This window comes from Eleutherodactylus coqui, chromosome 8 (genome assembly GCF_035609145.1).
Source record: "Eleutherodactylus coqui strain aEleCoq1 chromosome 8, aEleCoq1.hap1, whole genome shotgun sequence".
NCBI classification, from domain to species: domain Eukaryota; kingdom Metazoa; phylum Chordata; class Amphibia; order Anura; family Eleutherodactylidae; genus Eleutherodactylus; species Eleutherodactylus coqui.
In genome coordinates this window covers 136950163-136970723 of record NC_089844.1, presented here as the reverse complement: position 1 = coordinate 136970723, position 20561 = coordinate 136950163, and the positions used below count along the sequence as shown (strand labels likewise).

The window sequence follows — 20561 nt, the reverse complement described above, 5'->3', positions numbered from 1 at the left end:
ATGTAGAGAGGAAACACAGGCTTAAAGAGAACCTGTCATTTAATTCTATAGGGAGAACACAGCGCCGCATTGTGGCGGGTCATGAGGGGGCATGAAATAGGAAGTCCATGTTGTCTGTACACAAAGCAAGGGAGTGTGTGTTTACTTTTAGGTTTTTCTCATCTTCATTTACTATATATATATATATATATATATATATATATATATATATATATATATATATATATATATATATATATATAAATAACGCATTTATATTAAACGCACAATGCGATTTTTTTCAGGAAATAGGTGATTCCTGAATTGCAGACAAATAGGGCAAAGGAAGGGGAGTATGGAAAAAAAAACTGAATGCGCCAGCAGGGCTGTAGCTGCAGAGGCCATGCAACCAGCGCCACTAACTTTATCCAGTGACGGGTTGTCTTTTAAAAGGAATTTTTGAGACTAAAAATAAATAATCTAATAGGCAGGGAGTCTAAAAGAAAAATAAGCCATACTCACCTCCTTAACCCTTTCCAATCCACTGTCTGACGTCTTCCTACATTCTGATTGAAGCTTGTACAGCTCCAATGTCAGAAGACGTCCGAGAGGGTATTCTTACCGTCTATTGCCAACCACTGCGCTGTCGAAGCTTCTCTGGCGCACACACACTGGCTTTAGCCAGCAGATGGCATCGTTGTATAACAGCAAAAAGAGAAAGCCTTTTAGGAAACCCTGAATCCAAAACTGGATTGGAAAGGGTTAAAGATCCCCTGATCCTGGGAAAAGCCATTCACTGTGTGTGTGACCATTCAGCCAATCAAAGGCCTCAGCGGTCATATGCTGTTCACGGCAGTATCATAACTATAAACTACATTAAAGGGGTTTTAAAGATTTATTAATAAAAAGGAGAAAAATAATAGTGTAAAATAAATGAAAAACAAAAATATATCTTTTAAAGGGCCCCTGAGATTCAACGTCCCCACTCCAGCCCCAGCCTTCAGTGGTCACATGCCGCTCATCACTCACATGACTACTCAGCCAATCACTGACTTCAGCGGGCATCTGTGCATTAACAGTAAGTGATCTCCAAGGCCAGCGAGTGACTGAGCAGTCACGTGAGCGATGAATGGCATGTGACCACTGCAGTCTCTTCCAAGATCGACCCGGTGACAGTGCATCAGAAGGGTCATTTAAAAGGCGAGTATATATTGTTTTCCTTTACACCATTATCTTGTCCCCTCTAATTTTATATTCAAGGGGGACCCTTTTAAAAAAAAGAAACCTGTCAGGTCCTATAAGCACTATGAACTAAGTTATAGTGCTCCCAGGACAGGGACAATGGAATCCGGGAGTGCGCTTTTTATACTTACCCATCCGGTTCCCTTGCTGTCACCCTTGGAAGTCAGCGCTAACAGACCGAGTACTGACGTTCAACGGTGACAGCAAGGGAACCGGATGGGCAAGTATAAAAAGTACACTCCCGGATTCCATGCTCCCTGTCCTGTGAGCACCACAGCACTTTAAAGGGAACCTGTCATGTCCTAGAAGATCTATAAAGTGCCTTCACACATGGCGGTAATGTTGTGAAACTTCCGCAGAGTTTACAGTACAAGCCATGTCGACGAGATTTCAAAAATCTCTAACATACAGCAGTTTTTTGAACTGAAGCATGATATTTCAAATATGCTGCAGATCCTGAATCCACCGCATGCCTATTTATGCTATTGGGGCGCGGATCTGGCCACTATGGATTAGCGGCGTATTTAATACCATTTGCAGTAAGCCCGCAGCAGGTACGCCATATGTGATGGCACTCTGAAGCATCCTCAGGTGCAGTCCGCAGAGTGGCATACCCCGCTGAACAGCAGCTGTAGCTTCAGACTTACCTTTTGGAAAGTGGCACATCGCCCGGCCTTCTACAATAAGCTACCTTTCCACGTACTCTATGACTTTCCTTGGAGCTCGTGACAAGGTACCAGGTGTCCACGTGTGGCCCTTCATCCGTTGTATAAATAGAGGTAATTACGGTCGTTGGCATAGACACACCCGCAGATAATAGATGCTTGAGAAGGTTTAAAGTTAGAAAATACAGCACTACTCCGACCATGCAGATAGAATCCGGACCCTAAGTTATATAATAGGCCTTACAGGCTGAACACCATGTGGATGGGTGCAGGGCAAACATCCATAGTTATTAATGGCCACACAGTTTGCAGGTTATGCTGCAGTCATACTCACAAAACATGTGGGTTTAACTGCTGTTTACATGCAAAACCATGTGATCATTAATAATTAACTTAAACCAGCGCTCGGCCTCTGCTGCTCCTTCCAGGTTTCATCAAGGTCACATATGCCCTGCACCCCTATATAAAACTATTTGATGCCGCTGGCACATCATTCTCCGGGTAATTGTTTGTCCGACAGCTATTCCTCTCCCCTGCGCCATACATATGAGCACTCGGCTTTTGCAAGTGGTCTCAATGGGGAGAGCCGCTGTCAGACTCTTGTGGGGACAAAGGATTGAGCAAGGTGAACTCCAAGATGTCCAATCCCACCTTCCCCGATATCTACTGGAAAATGATTATACATTAGTCGGCCAATCACACCAAAATCATCAGGTTCGGCACTTTCCTCCAATGTGTACAGGCACCTTAACCCCTTCATGACATCGTCTATTTTGGGCTTAAAGGGGTTGTCCCGCGGCAGCAAGTGGGTCTATACACTTCTGTATGGCCATATTAATGCACTTTGTAATGTACATCGTGCATTAATTATGAGCCATACAGAAGTTATAAAAAGTTTTATACTTACCTGCTCCGTTGCTGGCGTCCTCGTTCCCATGGAGCCGACTAATTTTCGGCCTCTGATGGCCAAATTAGCCGCGCTTGCGCAGTCCGGGTCTTCTGCTTTCTTCTATGGAGCCTCTCGTGCAGGATGCCTTCTCCGTGTAGCTCCGCCCCGTCACGTGCCGATTCCAGCCAATCAGGAGGCTGGAATCGGCAATGGACCGCACAGAAGAGCTGCAGTCCACGGAGGAAGAGGATCCCGGCGGCCATCTTCACCGGTAAGTATAGAAGTCACCGGAGCGCGGGGATTAAGGTAAGCGCTCCGGTAAGCTTTCTTTAGGTCCCTGCATCGGGGTTGTCTCGCGCCGAACGGGAGGAGGGGGGGGGTTGAAAAAAAAAACCCCCGTTTCGGCGCGGGACAACCCCTTTAAGGACGCAACGATTTTTGGAGGATTTTCATCTCCATTTTTCAAAAGCCATAACCTTTTTATTTTTCTGTCGACGCGGCCGTATAAGGGCTTGTTTTTTGCGTGGCGTACTGTAGTGTTTATTATTGCTATTTTTGGGTGCACATAATGTATTGTAAAACTTGTATTAGTTTTTTTATGATAGCAGGGAGAGAAAACAGATCAATTCTCCACTTTTCCGCAATAAACCCCCCCCCCTTTTTTTTTATTATTTGTTTTTAGAATTCGCTGCATTCAAAGTGCAATAACATTTTTATTTTTCCCATGGACGGAGCTCTGTGAGGTCTTGTTTTTTTATGTAACGAGCTGTAGTTTTTATGGGTACCATTTTGGGGTTTATACAGCTTTTTTGATCACGTTTATTTCTTTTGTTGGGAGGCAAAATGAAAAAAAATAAGAATTTTGCCTCCGTTTTTAGGTTGTTTTTTTTAACACTTTTTGCCATGCAGGATAAAAAAAAAAAAAAAAAAAAAAAAAAGTGTGTTCAATTTGTTGTGCGAGTCGTTACGGACACAACAATAACAAAATATGTCAGATTTAAATTTTTTATTTATACTAATAGGGGAAAAAAAAAGCACGGGAAAAAAAATGTTTTTTTTAAACATTTTTTTTTATTTTGACACTGTTTTGATCTTTTTTTTTTTTTTAACTATTTCTGTCCCTGTTGGGGATTTGTACCCATAGCTGTTATGATTGCTATGATAAAGCATTATTGCTTGTTATAGCAATCATAGGCACTGGCAATGTAGGACACCTGTAGCTGGCATCCTGTTGCCATAGTAGCCCAACAGTCCTCCACAATTACATTGCGGAGGCACCGATAACGTCATAGAGGGAGCCGCTCCCTCTGCGAACCCTTTACATGCCGCAATCTACATAGATCACAGTAGGGAAGGGGTTAACAGCAGGGGTCGCTGTCCAGATGCACCCCCACTGTTGCAGTGGGAGCCGGGCTATCGGTAACAGCTGCCTCCCGCTGCCGGATAGCGCAGGATCTCTTCTGATCTCGCACTATCCCCAGAGCGTAACTCTACGTCATGTTGCGTTATGTACCCCTCTGCCAGGATGTACAGTTACGCCCTGTGACGTTAAGGAGTTAAATGGATTTTCCAGGAAAATACTATTGATGATGTATCCGCAGGATAGGTTATCAATAGTTGATCGGCTGCGGTTCGTCACTCAGGACCCCGGCCAACCAGCAGATCGGATGCCCACTGTCAGCACCACTAAACAAAGGGATATGGGAGCGGAAGCTGCAGCTCTGCTCCCTGTGTAGTGGAGGGCTTTTGTAACTGCAGGCTGGGGTCTCATTAAGGACAGGCTCACGCAGGCGGATTTGGATTGCAGATTGCACGATCGCTGTCGACGCAGGAGATTTGCGGTAAAACCCGGCACTGAAGGGCATGCATTTTCATTCACACTCGCGGATACGAATTGCGTATTCTGCGAGCTGAGGGGGAAATAAAAAAATAAATAAAAATTGCAGCATTCTCTATTCTGCCGTGGAATCCTCGTGGATGGCCTCCATTTAAGTCAATGGAGGTCGTTCGACCCGCAGCCCATACGCCATTAACATAGGGTATGGGCTGCAGATACCCGCATCATCGCTAAGTGACAGTGGAGAAAATACAAACAAAAGCGTGTACTACGCATGACCACCAGTAAGCCGTCGCAGTCATTTGCAATACAGTGGAAACAGGTACGCAGGGTGACCGGTCAGGCTCATAGTTGGAATCCACCACGGGCCTCCTGCCTCCCGTGTGAGCACGGCCTAAAATTAACAGGAGCTGCACCTGCAGTTACAAGCACTGGCCAATACACAGGGGTTGGAGCTGCAGCTTCCACTCTGTACCTGGATGTAGCAGCGCTGACACTGGGCACCCGATCAGCCGGGGTCCTGCGTGGCAGACCCCATCCAATCAACTATTGATGACCTATCCTGAGGATACATCATCAATAGTATTTCCCTGAAAAATCCCTTTAAAAGCTTGTAACTAAGAACTGCAACAGTGTCCATAGTAGAATGCTGAATTTCAGTTTTCAGTAATGAGAGATCGGTAGACACCTAGTGGTTAATCCGTGCATTACACACAGATAAGTGCAGATAAGAAAGTGGCAGTGAACTTGCTTACAAGTTCTATCAGTCTGGATGCAGCGGATAATGTAAGCAGAGCGTTCCTGATATGCTTTATGTATGGCGTTCACGTCGGCCACAGAGCTTATCTTAAGTAATAGGTTCATGGCTTTAAGAGACACTTCAGACAAAGCTGATATGCTGTATTATGCCAAGCGCAGGGCATAAGGGAGTGTACATAGCCCAGGCGTACTGCCTTTAGATGTATATAAGGGGTCGAGCAGATCTGAGGGATTCAAAGAATACCAGAATATACATTATTGGTGACCGACCTGTGAGATTATGGGGTCACTGAATGCACTTTTGTGTATGCTTACCGATTGTCCTGGCTGAACATGAGTAGAGCATCTGCAGTACCCAATCATGCCCCCATATTACTTAGCAGGACGTTGCGGGCATCTGCTTGGTTGGGCATTACACCTGATACCAATCCTATGTAGGACTACACACACAATGGGATATACAATTTTAATTGTTAATATTTGTCCATATTCTGTACATTTTATATTTCACCCCCAAACTGAACAGCAGGGTCATGAGAGTTTAAAAAATACTTGAGACGATCGCCCTCTAACCGTGCAGAATAGGAGACTTCCCTTAAAGTCACATAACTACAGGGGGGGCTTCTTACTAACCCTTCTGTGGCTGTACTGCCACAGTCCAGTAATGGACATTAGGGCCAATAGTCACCAATGACCAGTACGCTCTCTGCTATAATCCATTCTGCTCCGGCTGGAAGTGAGGTGGGAATGATCAAGGTGGCAATTAGTGTTGATCAGATCCTGCTTGATCAGCAGCTGCAGTAATTTCATTTGCTTTTCTTCATCTCCGAAGACCAGAGATCTGTGAAAGAGAAAGCAGAGATCAGGAAGAGTGAGGGAGGCCATGCCACATCCAAAGCTTCAAGGCATGCAATAGTGGAAAAATCATAGCATTATACATTAGTGCCCATTCACCTGGTGTATGCAATCATGGTCTGTGAAAAATGAACCATTTGCACTGTGTGTGTACGCGTTTTTGGTGCATATGTGTATTTTTTACATCCAAGTTGCGTCCTTATTTACTGTGTTTTTCACATGTGTAAAATAAATGCAAGAAAGACCAGTTAATGTCACTTTTTTCCCCATAGTCTCCTGGCAACATAGTCCGTTGGCTTTAGAAGTATAAGGCTGGGCGCACACTACTGTATTTCGGACACCGTTGTGAGCCATAACAGGGAAGTGCGTCCCGCCATGACCGCAGGTCTCCTGACCCTGAACGCTGAGCATCATACATTCAGCATTCAGGTCAGGTGACCTCAGTCAGACCGAGACACACTACCGTATTACAGACGCAAAACAGTGGGCGAATACGATAGTGTGCTTCCAGCCTAACATTAGCCACAAAGCCTCAGACTGTCCGCTTGCTACCCTTACTACATTTCCAAGAACAACGTCACCTATAGGTGAGAAGGAGGGGTACCCAGCGTTGTTGCAAAATGATTAGGGGAGGTCATCCAGGATCCACCATCCATAACCAAGGTTGTGCCCGTCACATAGGATCCCAGCGGGCTAACCAAGAAGAGGGCTCCATGTGCCATCTCCGTCTTATTTCCTGGCCGTTGTAAGGGAATGGTATTCCAAAAGCCCATTGCCTCTGCAGCAGCGCCACCTAAAATTCAGCACAAATTTTAGAAAGGTTTAATGCCAACTTTAGGAGCAACTTCAGACTGGCATATGCAAACTGTCACTGTAGTGCCCCCTATCGAAGGTATATAGTATTTCTCTGAAGTTATTACTGGGTCTCTGTGGGCAGTTGGTCTACAAGTCACTTACCAAGTCTACGCATTCCTTCTGTGCCAACTATGGGACCGGGGGCCAGGCTGTTTACCCGCACTTTGCTTGGACCCCACTCAACTGCCAGGTGTTTGGTCATAGCATCTGTAGACCAAAATACAACAGGTAAGAGGTAGCGCTAATCTGGTGGCTTCATGGGTGATGCCAATGTACAGAAAATGACCAATGGCAAACAATCCTTTATACAGACCTATAGCTGCCTTGGCACTGCCAGCATGTACTTGCAGGACATTTCCCTTGTAGCTCAGCGTTGCTGTGATGTTTAAAATGACCCCACCATGATCCTGTAAAAAAAAAAAAAAAGCACATTTTAGATTTCGCTCTAATAACATACTACACATGGCAGCCATGTAAAATATGATAGCTGATTGAATTTGAACATGTATCTATTGCTCTCTGCTATCAGCCATTTCAGACTGAGTGAAATTGACTGCAGTGTTCTATAATTCAGTTATTATAACTCCACCCCCTTAGTGTTAAACGGGTTGGATTATCAATTTGCTTGGCCATTTCCATATTGCCAACTTACTTTAAAGTATAACTAAACTTTTTAGTGACATGTCAGAAGTTTAGATCAACGGGGGTCCGGGTGCTGAGACCCCCACCAGTCACTAAAACGAATGTTCAAAAGCTCTCAGCTGAACCCTGTGCCATTTGGCTGTCATTGCAAAAGGGGCATACACCCCTCCATGCTTTGGCAGATACGGCTGAATGGGTACAGCATTCAGATAAGTACTTCTGCCAGCTTTGCAATCCGTGAGGGTGTCAGCACTCAGACGCCGATTGAGCAAAACTTTTGACATCTCACTATGGCATAGCAAGAGTTTTGAAGAAGTTTAGTTATACTTTAAAATAAATTGGAGATATGGAAATGGAACCCTTTTCTCCGTGTACGGAAAAGTCCAAATGATTAAAATGACAATATATATCCTGCACAGTGGAGGTGGAGGAGGAGAGGGAGAACATGTCCCTTTGAGGACATTTGAATTAAGTACGATCTAATTGGAGACATCTTATTATGAGAGCATAACAGTGATCTCACAGCGACCCCTTGTGGCCTTTCAGTATAAATACAATCACTGTAGCAGAATCAAACAATCCCAGACAAGCAACAGATAAAAATGTGTTATATTCTGAAGTTTTTGCTAACTCATGATTGTCCTATACTTACAGTATAGACTGGGTCACCAGGGTCAGAGCTCAAAATATACTTACCTAAAGGGGTATTCTTACGTGTCTGTATACCCCAACCACCCGGCCAGCATTCCAAGAGCAGCCAAGCTGGCTGTGCTATGCTGTTACTGTAACGCTGGCCATTTCTGATACAGCAGTGGCTGCATCATCGGGCAGGACAGGGGTCGAGGGACCCTCATTCTAGGTGTGGGTCCAGTGGTGGGACTCACATCTATCACACACGTACGGCATGCCATAAATGTCTGAGATCAGAAAGCCCCGTGTCTGTGTGCTGCCCGATGCAAGTTGTGCCCGAGCTTCTTGGGCGCAGCTCGCACACATGGGAAAGCCCTAAAGGAACATTTGTGTGATACTCAGTGCATGACCCAAGGAGGTGATGCTTAAAACAAGGTTTTAACAAACCCCATAGCAAGAATCCTTGTGTCATGCAGCACTGGTATTGTATCCGTTTTTTTTCTGGGGTGTTCCCTTCAAACTGACACACATACGATTGCCCTGTAGATGGCGCTATGCACTTCCTCTTATATATCCTCAACTTACCCGGAAGTAACGCTCAAACAGGATCTTGCTGGCATTGAATGTGCCCATTGTGTCTATGTCCAAGACGGACTTGAAGGCGTTAAAAGACAAGTTGCTGGCAGGGCAGAGGAAATTCCCAGCAGCATCTGCAGAGGAAGACATGAGGGACAAGCAAGAGTAGAGAGTAACACTCAGTTTTCGGGCTGCATTGAGCAGTGATGGGGTACCTACTGTTCACAAGGATGTCTATTCTGGAGAAGGTCTTCAGCGATTCCTCCACAGCATCTATAAGAGTCTGGGGTTGCCTCACATCTGCATTCAATGCAAGACAGTGCCGACCAGTCGCTGCGCGCAACTTCTCAGCCGCCTGGGAAAAAGTGGGAAAGTAACTTTTTGTATGTCATCATACGTGTTCAAGTACCGTACGGTGGCAAAATGTGTAAAGAGTCTTACAAGTGAGAGACCGTTCCCATACAAAATCCTATGAGCAAACAAGAGGCGTTACCTGCGTCACCCTCTGTAGGTTCCTGCTGACAATGACGGTGTCGCAGCCATGCCTGGGGACAAGACATACTCATGAGAGTTGTATAGCGATCCCTCTCCCAGGACCCAGGGAGGATGGACAGATGCAATGACACAACTTCATACCTCATGAAGATTTCAGCAATGCGGAATCCGATTCCTGAGCCCCCTCCGGTGATGAATGCCACTCTGCCCCTAATTATAAATATAAATGCCATTACTATCCTGACAACAGAAGTTTGTTACAGTATACTGAAAGTATTTTCACGGTGCAACCAACCCCTGACAGTGCAACCAAACACACAGAGCTGCTAGAGGAATTTATACCATGGCGAAGGGCGGTCTATATGGCCGGGGCTCCAATTAGTTGCCTACAAGTTGAACTAAAATGGCAGCATTATGGCAATTCGTGCGCAACCTCAGTGTTTCTCTACTAAGGAGAAAGTTTTGCGACAACCATAAAAATCCTGAAAAGTTTTTCCCACAGTATTGGAAAATACTGCGAAAGTCGCAATTTTACCATGATGTGAGCGCTACCAGCCCCAGCCTAAAATTTACTAGCAGCTCTACAGATTATAGCTCAGAAGGCTTTTGCAGCCAACGGGCTTATTTACATGAGCGTATATCGGCCGGCGTTTTCACAGCCGGCGGATATACGCTTCCATCCCTCCCCGACTGTCTCTCTCCTCCCCTCCCAGCGGGTTGCAATGGGAGTGGGCGGGGCGGAAGCAGAGCTAAGCTCCCGCCCCTCCCAGCAACCAGCAATGGGAGTGGGCGGGGCAGAACAGAGCTCAGCTCTGCCCCCGTCCCTCCCATTGCAAACGCTGGAGTGGAGGAGAGAGGCAGAGAGGTGGTCAGGGGGAGGGAAGGGGGGACTGCTCAGATGGAAGCCTATATCAGCCGGCCGTGAAAACGCCGGCCGCTATATGCTCGTGTAAATAAGCCAACTGCTTAATTAATTAAGCTAATTAAGCAACTGTCCAATATATTCTGCACAATGTAAAATGTATGCAGGAAAAATCCGTCTCATCCAGTACTTGGAAAAATAACATATTAACCCCTTGAGTGGCACGCCGGAACATTTCCGGGACGAGCTCCACTGCTCATAGCGACATAGCCCGGAAGATTTCCGGGCTATGTATCACTATGGGAGCTGCAGAGCACAATGCCACAAGCTGTGACAGCGCTCTGCCTGCACAGTCCCACACAGAGCAGAGCAAGGGCTTTGAAAAACCAGCAGAAGATATTGCCGACATGTTGGCAATGTCCTGCTTTGTTTACAGGTTGCCATAGAGACCATCGGCTTGTCAGAAGCAAGCCGATGGTCTCTGTGGCAGGGAGAGCTTGGTGCTTGGCTGTCAGAGGACAGCTAGGTACCAGCTCTTACAGCAGAGATCAGAGAAAACCTCCGATCTCTGCTGTGTTAACCCTTTACATGCTGCAGTCTATGTGACTGCAGCATGTAAAGGGCTGTCACTGCAGCATGTAAAGGGCTGTCACCATCGGACCCCCGGAATGTGATTAGGGGTCCTGATGGGTCCCTGTGGAAAAATAAAAAAAAATTAAAAAAAAAGAAAAGTTAAAAGATTATAAAAAAAATTATAAAAACACTTGTCTCCCTTTACTTTGTAAAAAAATCAAAAATACAATCACACATGTGGTATCCATGCGTCGTAATGACCCAGAGAAGGAAGTTAATGCATTATTTAACCCCTTAATGACATGGCCCCTTTTTTTCTTTTTTTCCTCCCCCTGTTTAAAAAAATCACAACTTGTCCCGCAAAAAACAAGCCCTTATATGGCCATGTCAATGGAAAAATGAAAAAGTTATCGCTCTTGAGACGCAACTGCAAAACTAGTTGAAATTCAATTATTAGACCATTTTAAAAAACCTGCCCTGGTGAGCACGACAGGGTGGTAGGAAACCCGCCACTCAAGGGGTTAAAGCAAAAAGCTTTATTAGGGAATCATTACAAATGTATCATGGTATGACATAAAGATGGCCGCAACACACAAAATATCCCTAGTCTGCTGATACATTCCCGCTGCCACCCAGCAGTCGTAGCAAATAAACCAAAATCAACACAAGGTAATTAAAAGTATAACTACAGCGGATGCCGCTGATTAGAAATCACGTCTTCAAAGTCACATGATCCAAACTTATTCACAAGTCACCAATACAATAACAAATGCCCATATAAAACAATATGTGTCAATGCTATAAGGTCATCACATATTATCTAAGCGTGATATTCCATCGTTGCGTACATAAGCTTACTGAAACCATGATTGCAACAAATGTCTAAAGGCCCTTTTAAACATGCCAAGATAATCTTTCAAAAGACTGAAAAATTTTGCAATCTACTTGCATAAAGTGTTAATGGCCATTAACACTATCATCTTCATTTGCATGTAAAAGGACCTCCAGGAGTTGTTTGCAGAGCCCAGCAAGTGTTTAAACAAATGCCTAGCTGTGGAAACAGCTGCCAGCACATTCCTTTGGTTTCCCCTGACTGCCAGCAGATTGCATTGTTCTCCTATTGTCTCGTGTACACATGCCATGGGGAGAACAGCATGCAGTCTATTGAAAGATAAATGTGTTCGCTTTATACCTCAATGGCTGAACGACGGATTTTAAGTTCACCTTAAAATCAATGTGCAAATGAGAAGTGCACGATGCCCGCGTTTACATGTAATGATTCGCTCATTTTCGGCCGTTTGAACGGACTTTGAGCGATGATCGTTGCGTGTAAAAGGGCCTTTACACGGAATCACTATTGTTCTAAAAAACCAAACGGGCAATAATGAATGATATCTGTTCAGTGTAAACACAGCCAACAAGCAAATGACTCCATGTCTAACTCTAATCTCTGCCAGCAACAGCATTCAAAATCATCAGAAAGATCATGACAACAATTTGATTTCCAATTTTGGCCAATAGGCTGCACAGGGGAGAGAAGAAAGGTGAGGGAGGCGTGGATTCATCCACAGTGGGGTTCTAGGGCAATGGGAGGGGGCTATGGAAGCCTTAAGTATCCCCGGCATCATCTGCCAAACCCTGGCAACCGTTTGCAGAGAGAGTAATTCAGAATGAGGAGGGCTGAACCTATATAGTAAACTGGTCAAGCCCTCATAGGACCTGGTGATGGCCCCGGCCAGAGCAGTCGCCACGTTGCTACGGTCATTATCCATCAACTAGTGGGCATAAACTAGCTGAGAAGCCTTGAGATAATTCTATAGATTGGGAGCAGCCAGATGGGCGCTATGATTAGGGGCCACTACTGTGAGGAGACCAATAGCCCTTCTGCACGGGTAAAAAAACTGCATGAGCGCCAACGTCGCCACTAAGGTTGTTGGTGCTCGTTTAGACAGCTTACACAGGCAAAGCTCACCGCTGGATTGCAGGCTTCTCGCGTCACTTTCTATGTGAGCCGCTGTAAGGGGAGCGTTTAACGGAACAACAAGCTGCGATCTAGCGATGATATTTTTATGCTGACTGCAAGTCAGCGATAACGACTTGCGAGCAAATGACGATTTTTTTTCATTTACGCTGCACGTTTATCGCTCAAATTAGTTTGAACGCAAAGTTTTACAAGAAATTGTCATCTATTATGTATACAATTGCCAAGGCGGAAAGTAAATTTTACTGCTATTGTGTACAACCTGAACGTCAGCAACTAAAAAGTTAAACTTTGAAAAAAAAAATAAAAAAAAATTTTTTGTTTGAACGCATTTTGAGTGATAATGGTCCCATGTAAATGGCCCATAAACCCGGCATCCTGCCTTGCCAGTAGGAGGACTGCAGCAGGCTGTCCAGCCGTTGGAAAAGTTTCTTTGGTGCCATTCCTGGAGATGCATTAAAGAGATATAGAAACTTAGGGAAATATATCATTTAATGCGACCCATCAATGACAGGATGGCAGGCACAACAAGAGGCTCCATATTGAAAGCGGGAAATTTTCTGACATCTCAAGTGACCATCACCAAGTACTTAAATTGGCTGACTATTTGTACAGACGCTGGTAGTACAGATGTAGGACTATAGCTAGGAACCAAGAGAAACATAACACAATTTACACCAATTGGCCCGTAGGTCTAAAAAACCTCCAAAATTCTCTATTAAATTAAAGAGAGAAGCCATAGAAGGACCATTGTTGACCAAGTAAACGAGGGTATTATCCACGTATGGTGAAAGTCTCCCCACAATTGAGCCTCTAGACATGCCCCTAATTGATAAGGCCTGTTGAACCACCAATGGCTCAAATCACCAGTGCAAATAGAAGTGGAGACAAAGGCAAACCTGCCTCATACTCCTTCCAAGACATAAGGAGCCCAAGATGTCAAGATGGCAGCCGGCACATGAAAGATCCGGAGCTGCGGGGGAAGGGGGAGTACGCGCTGCTCTCTGCAGGCACTCGCGTCGGGTCCAGCGGCGAGAATTCTCGCTGCTGGATCTGACCCGGCCGTCTGCAGGCGGCCATACACGGATCTGCAGTGTTGGAACCTTCACATTCAGCCCGAGTCCGACACTGGATATATATGATATGTACTTGATGAAGGCCTAATTATTGTAAGGCCGAAACGCGTCTACTACTTATTAAACCGTGGAACTATTCCTGCTGTTGCTGACGGTAATTTGCCACGTTTGCTGGGATTGGGGGCGTCTATACCAGGACGCCTCCGTGAAGTAAGTCTTTAATATCTGCTATTTTCACCACAACTTCTGCCACATTGTACTTTTTTTTTAGCGCTGAGGACCTTTTTCTTCTCTTTCTTTATCCATAGGGTAGATATCTGACTGCTGCGATCCCCACCGATCTCAAGAACGGGGTCAGGCAGGCCCTTGTATGAATGATGGCGTGGCGAGCAAGCAGTGGTCTCAGATTACACAGCGCTCATACTTGGCCATTTCCAGTGTTCCCACTGAAATGAATAGAGCAGTGGGCGCTTACATGACCTCCACTCCATTCATGTAAGGACCTTTGAGACCTTCAATCTCTGGGGATCGTTGGGGGTCTCAGCAGTCAGACCCCCACCAATCATGAATAGAAGTGGAGACAAAGGCCAACCCTACCTCATACCCCTTCCAAGACATAAGGAGCCCAAGATGTCAAGGTTGGTACGCACTCTGGTGCTGGGAGATTCATATAAAAGCTTCACCCAGCCCAGGAAGCGCGAGTCAAAATGTAGCTTATCCGGGAGAACCCATGAATATCTCCATTCAATGAAATCAAAGGCTTTACATGTGTCAAGCGACAATAGAGATCCAGGAGAAGCGTTCCCCTCAGCGCTGCAATATTTAGATGTATCTTAGTATCAGTAGCTGTGCCAGGCATAAAGCCTGTTTGATCCGGATGGATGAAAGAATAACCTGATGCAATCGGGAAGCAGAATTTAACAGAGAAATTGGCTGCTAGGAGTCTGAAGACAAAGGGTCCTTCCCTGGCATCACGCACTCAGGAAGCACTCCTCTATCACAGCCGTATAAGAGAACTCTCAGAGGATGGGGGGGGGGGGCATAAACCAATCCCCAACAAGTCTACCATTCTTGTCCCCAAACTCGAAGATTGCCGCATGCTTGGATAATAGACTATTCCGAGTCTGCTCCTTAGCCAAATCATTTGGAGTTGTGCCCAGCAATGTCCATTATGAACTCAGGGGTCAGCAATACAGACTTGCTCATCCTTTTGTATTTCAGAAAAACTTAATTAGGCCCACCTGTAAATCGGGTGACGGTGGGGGTGAGCGGTGTGTTGCGGGAGTGAGCAGGAGGGAGAGAGAGAGATCTCCCTCCTGTTCCCCCCCCACCCCCCCCCCACCCCCGCCGGCACCCGAATCTTTACGGGCAAGCAGGCAGGTACTCAGTAAGGACGATACTCGCTCGAGTATCTGTCCTTATAGAGTATGCTCGCTCATCTCTAATGACATCCTTATCCCCGGGGGGGTTTAGACAGCAACCAGTTGCTCCGGAGGCACCGCTTGCCCATCAGGAGGATGGTATGAGTCATATTAGCTTTTCTCACCTGTTCTGGCAGTTGATGAAGTATAAAGGTTTGCAGTGTCAGCTGCAGTGTCAGACCCCCAATATCCTGCACCGGTTTTTGAATCCCCGTCCAGTATGTATTGATCCTCGGGCCCAGTATGTATATTTTTAAGGATTTTGGTTTTAAGTATATATTATTTTTCCAGTTGCCGGACAAGCTGGATTTTTCCTGGATACTTGTACCCAGCGGTTGGCCAAGTAGTTTGGAGGTGCCAGGTGAGCTGGACTCCTGTAAGATGTACACGGCGCAGGCAGACTGGTGAGAGCTACATAGACGACGCACAGCTCTCCGGCAGGAGGCAGTCTACATATGGCGGTGCATGGTACTTACTGGAGCAGGGTCGGGCTGTAGAGGTAGTTGTAGGACAGGAGGCAGTCATCACTCTCAACATCCTCAGGGGGCTGGACTGCAGTTGGCAGCGCAGACATTTTCAAGGGGTAGATACCTGAAAACGACAGAATTGTGCAGGTTAGTGCTAAACCCCTGATACCGTCCCGTGCACCAAGAAACGGTCAGACATTCTGGATTACACAGTGCCCCTTCCAATAAACGGGCATCCAGAACAGAAGATGCTCTTTGACTCTTTGCAGCAACTTTCTGCACGGTCTCACACAGAGGCGGCATAAATGGGGGCCGCTCCTTTATGACATCCATATATACTAAAAGGACACGTGCACACAATAGAACAAACCCTTAAAGGGGTCGGCCAGGGAAGCTTAAAACTTACACGGACCTGCAGTGTTGGAACCTCCACATTCAGCCCGGGTCCGACACTGGATCACGTCGTATGGCCCATCTCTCTGTGCCCGTCACGTCATCAAGGGTGCTGGCTGTTCAGCCAATAACAATGCCAGGGGCTGGCTGTTATTATTATGAGCCAAACAGTCAGCCTTAAAGGGGCTGTGCTAAGTTATAGAATTATCCCTTATCCATAGGGTAGAAGTCTGACTGCTGCGATCCCCACCGATCTCAAGAACGGGGTCAGGCAGGCCCTCGTATGAATGATGGCGTGGCGCGCAAGCAGTGGTCTCAGATTACACAGCGCTCATACTTGGCTATTTCCAGTTTTCCCACTGAAATGAATAGAGCAGTGGGCGCTTACATGACCTCCACTCCATTCATGCAGGGACCTTCGAGACCCTCAATCTCTGGGGATCGTTGGGGGTCTCAGCAGTCAGACCCCCACCAATCATGAAGTTATACCTCATCCTGTGGACAGGGAATAACTTTATAACTTGGTGCAACAACTTTAACGATGTGACTGGCACAGAGAGAGGAAATACCATGTGACCTGTTGTCGGAACTGGGTTGTCAGTGGAGTTTCCGACACTGAGGGTCCATGTCAGTAGTCGGCCTCCGTGGACAACCCATTTAAAGCCGTTGGCACAACAGTACTTTTTTCAGTATGATTTAAAAAAAAAAAAAAAAAAAAAAAACGGACTACACTCAGACCCTGCTAGTCAATGTAGCAAGAAATTTTTTTTTTTTTTTTACGCGGACACATATATCGCGGGGAAAAAACCCAAAAAAAACTTATGGCTGGGTTCACACGGGGCGGAATTGCCGTGAAGTTTCCATACGGACTTCCCACACGGAAATTCCGCCGGCAATCTTAAACCCGAGCCTAACCAGCACAGTGGACGAGATTTGCAAAAATCTCGTCCACATGCTGCAGAGAAGCCATTGCGGCCAAGCTGCGCTGAAATGGACATTGCGTGTGGAATTTAAAGCCGCGGTATGTCAATTGTACCGCCGTTTCCGCGGTGACCTCTCTCTTCTCTATGGGGAGAGTTGGCCGCAGAGAAATACAGGCGGCGAAGCAGCTTCAAAACCCGGGTTTTGAAGCTGCATTTCTGCCGCGGTATTTTCATGCGGACCCGCTGCGGTCATAACGCGAGATTTCCATCCCGTGTGACCGCAGCCTTATGATGCAATTTACAGTTAACGCTCGCACAATCACATTATGCTAGGTGCACATTTGTGTTAAAATTAAAAAAATTGCCTATGTTAGTGTCCGCATAAAAAGGCCATTTTTCCATTTGTGTGTAGTTCTGTGCCGTCGATATGCAGTCCGTGTGTCCGTTTTTTTATTTCTGTGTGCCATCCGTTTTTCACATCAACAAAAAGAACTGAAATGGGCCCAATTCTTTATTTTCTGCATCTCTTAAAAAAGACGGAAAGCCCACAGACTGCACACGAATGGGACCCGAGTACTGTCCATCCCCCCCATCTGCATTTACTTCAATGGCGAGCTTCGCCCGTAAATCGGATCAGTACAGTGCATGCAATGAGATTTTCACGCAGTCCATGTGTGCATGAAGAAACCCGGTGGTGCGTTGCCACGCTGAATACTATGGGGCTGTACGCTGGCAATGTGGAGTCCGTTTAACAAGATCGCACACAGACGAAAAAAACATTGGCGCGCTGGAGGCCTTAGGCCGCTCTCACACAGGCGGTTTTTACAGCGTTTTAAACAAAAATATTAGTTTCTTGCAGCGTTTGTTTTACGTGAGTGTGCGCCTAAAGATCACCCCCATCACTGCAGAGATCTCATGGTGTATGCCCCTTTAAATAGTACCAAACATGGGCTACGAAATCTGCAACAAAGAGCGCACAATTTTGTGCATTTTTTTGCCATAGATTACCCCGTACGTAATCTACCAGCCTAGGGTGCAAAAATGGCCTCAGACACACCAATAGTGGCATACAGTCTGTCTGCAGAGCGGAAGGGCAGCTATCCTGACCCCCATACTAACATCTACTTCATGCAGAAGGTGCAATAATACATATGTGCTGTGATCACTCCCTGGCGCCCCCTCACTGCTCCAGGTGCATGTGAGAATTGCCATCATCTGGGACCACCACTGATTTCCAGCGATCATGCCCCTTTGGCACAGCCCAGAGACTTCCCCCTGAATGGAGAAATTTTTGCACAGTGTCAAAGGGGTCAGAGTCCTGCCAGCAGATATCACTCGGCCTTGTTAAGTATGCCCCCGTGTAATAAGACTGCACCAGACCTCCTCTATACAGTCAGCCACTGCTATGCATCCAGCAGTATGTATACAAGACGTTACTATATGCAGTACTGCCAGGCAAGTCTCTCCCCGGAGCCCCACCATCACATACTCACACTTCCCGGACTGTGGATGGACTTTGTATTAGCTAGCCCTCGGCGTGTTTAACTCGAGCGCTGTGAATCCTGGGAAATGTAGTTCTAAATCACAAGACCTGCTTCTGCGCAGACCTGTAAAGGTAGTTCTGCGCCTGCGCAGATTCTGCCACGGGCTTCACGTCAGCTTTGAGTATGGTTGCCTAGGAGACGGTGCCCAGGAGGCTGACAGGGATGGCGCTATTGACATGGAAGATGTGTCCGAAAATACATAATTCATAATAATAGTACATAATAAAGTGTAGCTGTATATACAAAACACACACATGCCATATATACTATATATATAGATATAATCTTTATTTGTATAGCACCCATGTATTCCAAAGTGCTATATATATATCTATATCTATATATATATCTATATATATTTGCGCACCAAAGATCCCCATAGAAGTCAATGGGGGTGTGCACATGCACACAATACACTTGGAGATCTGTGAAACGCTGTGTAATTGTGCTAGAAAAAGGGCACATCTGGAACTCATTAGACATATTAGCCATTTCAGTGCGTCTTTGTGTCGCACACGCAGATGAACATGACCTGCGGGCAGACAACGTACAGTAGGATGTACGTGAAAAAAATCCCCATTCAATGAACAAATACGTGGCGCTGAGGCACGCACAATTGCGTTTACGCTCCTGTGAAGCGCCCTAAGGGTTCTTATATACGTTAATATGTAGCATATAATGTGCGTAACACGCAGTGATTAGATCCCATTGATTTTAATGGGCTCATTAACAGCTGCGTATTTTTCATGCGCCTTTGGTCGCGTAAAAAAATGTAGCATGCCCTATTTTGGTGCATATTACGTACCAAGTTCACCCAATGGGCATGTGTAAATACAGACGAAATACCCAAGAAACCGGCATATTTGCTGTGTATTTACACACAAAATCAGTGGGGTTTTGTGCGGGTTTTATTTACATATACATGGCATGCACTATTAGGCAGTACTGGTGTAAAAAAACACACGGGGCAAACAGTGTATTTCGGACTGTAAATACGCTGCGTATTCACGGACCAAAATACGCATACACCCATGTGTATGAGCCCTCATATATTCAGTCCGTGTGCCATCTGTGTATTTCACAGCACATGGACCCCTTAGGCCTCATGTCCACAAGCATAATTGAATTGCGGAATTTCCGTGGGTCACCCGTGCGGATGATCCGCTGTTCAATATGCCCATAGACTATCATTGAGCATCCATATTTAAATACATGTGGATGTCGCTTCTTTCCCCGCGTGCGGATCGCATGCGAGAAAAAAAACGCAGCATGCTCCATTTTCCTACGGATCTCGCAGGGACAGCTTCCATTGAAGTCAATGGAAGTCATCTGATCTGCGGCATGCCTGCAGCTAACACTGCGAACATGCCACGGATCCGCAAGAAATCAGGAGATTTTTAAAAAGAAAAAAGGCACGGCACATGCACGCGGCATGCCAGCTGACGTGCTGAACGCATCCGCCGTGCAGAAGAAAGAAGATCCGGCCGCGACGGAAGGGACCCATGCTGCGTCCGGCCAGGTGAGTAAATGTATTTTTTGCCTTCTGTCTGCGGGCACGGCATAAATCCTGCGTCACAATCAGAAAAAAAATTTTGCGTCACGTCCTATCTTTGACCATGCCCTCGTATTGCCCATTGTTTTCAATAGAGTCGGCGGCAGCATCGCACGACATGCTAGGTGCACGCAGTGCAATGCGATGTGTGGTTTGCCCATGGGAAAAACAAACATTATGAACAGAATAGAACAAAACCAGGATCTGATTAAAGCCTCATTCACATGGATGTATGCAATTTTGGTCCATGAGAAACGCATGCGTATGTATTTTTGGTACGTATGTGGCTTTTACATCCGTGTTGCATCCATCTTCACTGCATTTTCTTGTACACATGAAGGCCCA

General features: G+C 46.0%; 1 protein-coding gene across 3 annotated transcripts; it reads right to left on the bottom strand.

Moving 5' to 3' along the window:
* Positions 1-5822: 5822 nt before the first annotated feature.
* On the bottom strand, positions 5823-18709 carry DECR2 (2,4-dienoyl-CoA reductase 2). Of its 3 annotated transcripts, none has more exons than XM_066576514.1 (10): positions 18614-18709; positions 15814-15928; positions 9566-9634; positions 9423-9474; positions 9149-9284; positions 8939-9063; positions 7395-7488; positions 7184-7288; positions 6808-7019; positions 5823-6212 (listed from the first exon to the last, which is right to left on the bottom strand). In XM_066576514.1, exons 2-9 carry the CDS (start codon positions 15909-15911, stop codon positions 6808-6810), a joined length of 891 nt encoding a protein of 296 aa, XP_066432611.1. In that variant the 5' UTR covers positions 15912-15928; positions 18614-18709; the 3' UTR covers positions 5823-6212. The 3 variants fall into 3 exon arrangements, with proteins under 3 accessions (XP_066432611.1, XP_066432609.1, XP_066432610.1); XM_066576512.1 differs by having other exon boundaries at positions 6831-7019; XM_066576513.1 differs by having other exon boundaries at positions 6831-7019; positions 18610-18697.
* Positions 18710-20561: the final 1852 nt, after the last annotated feature.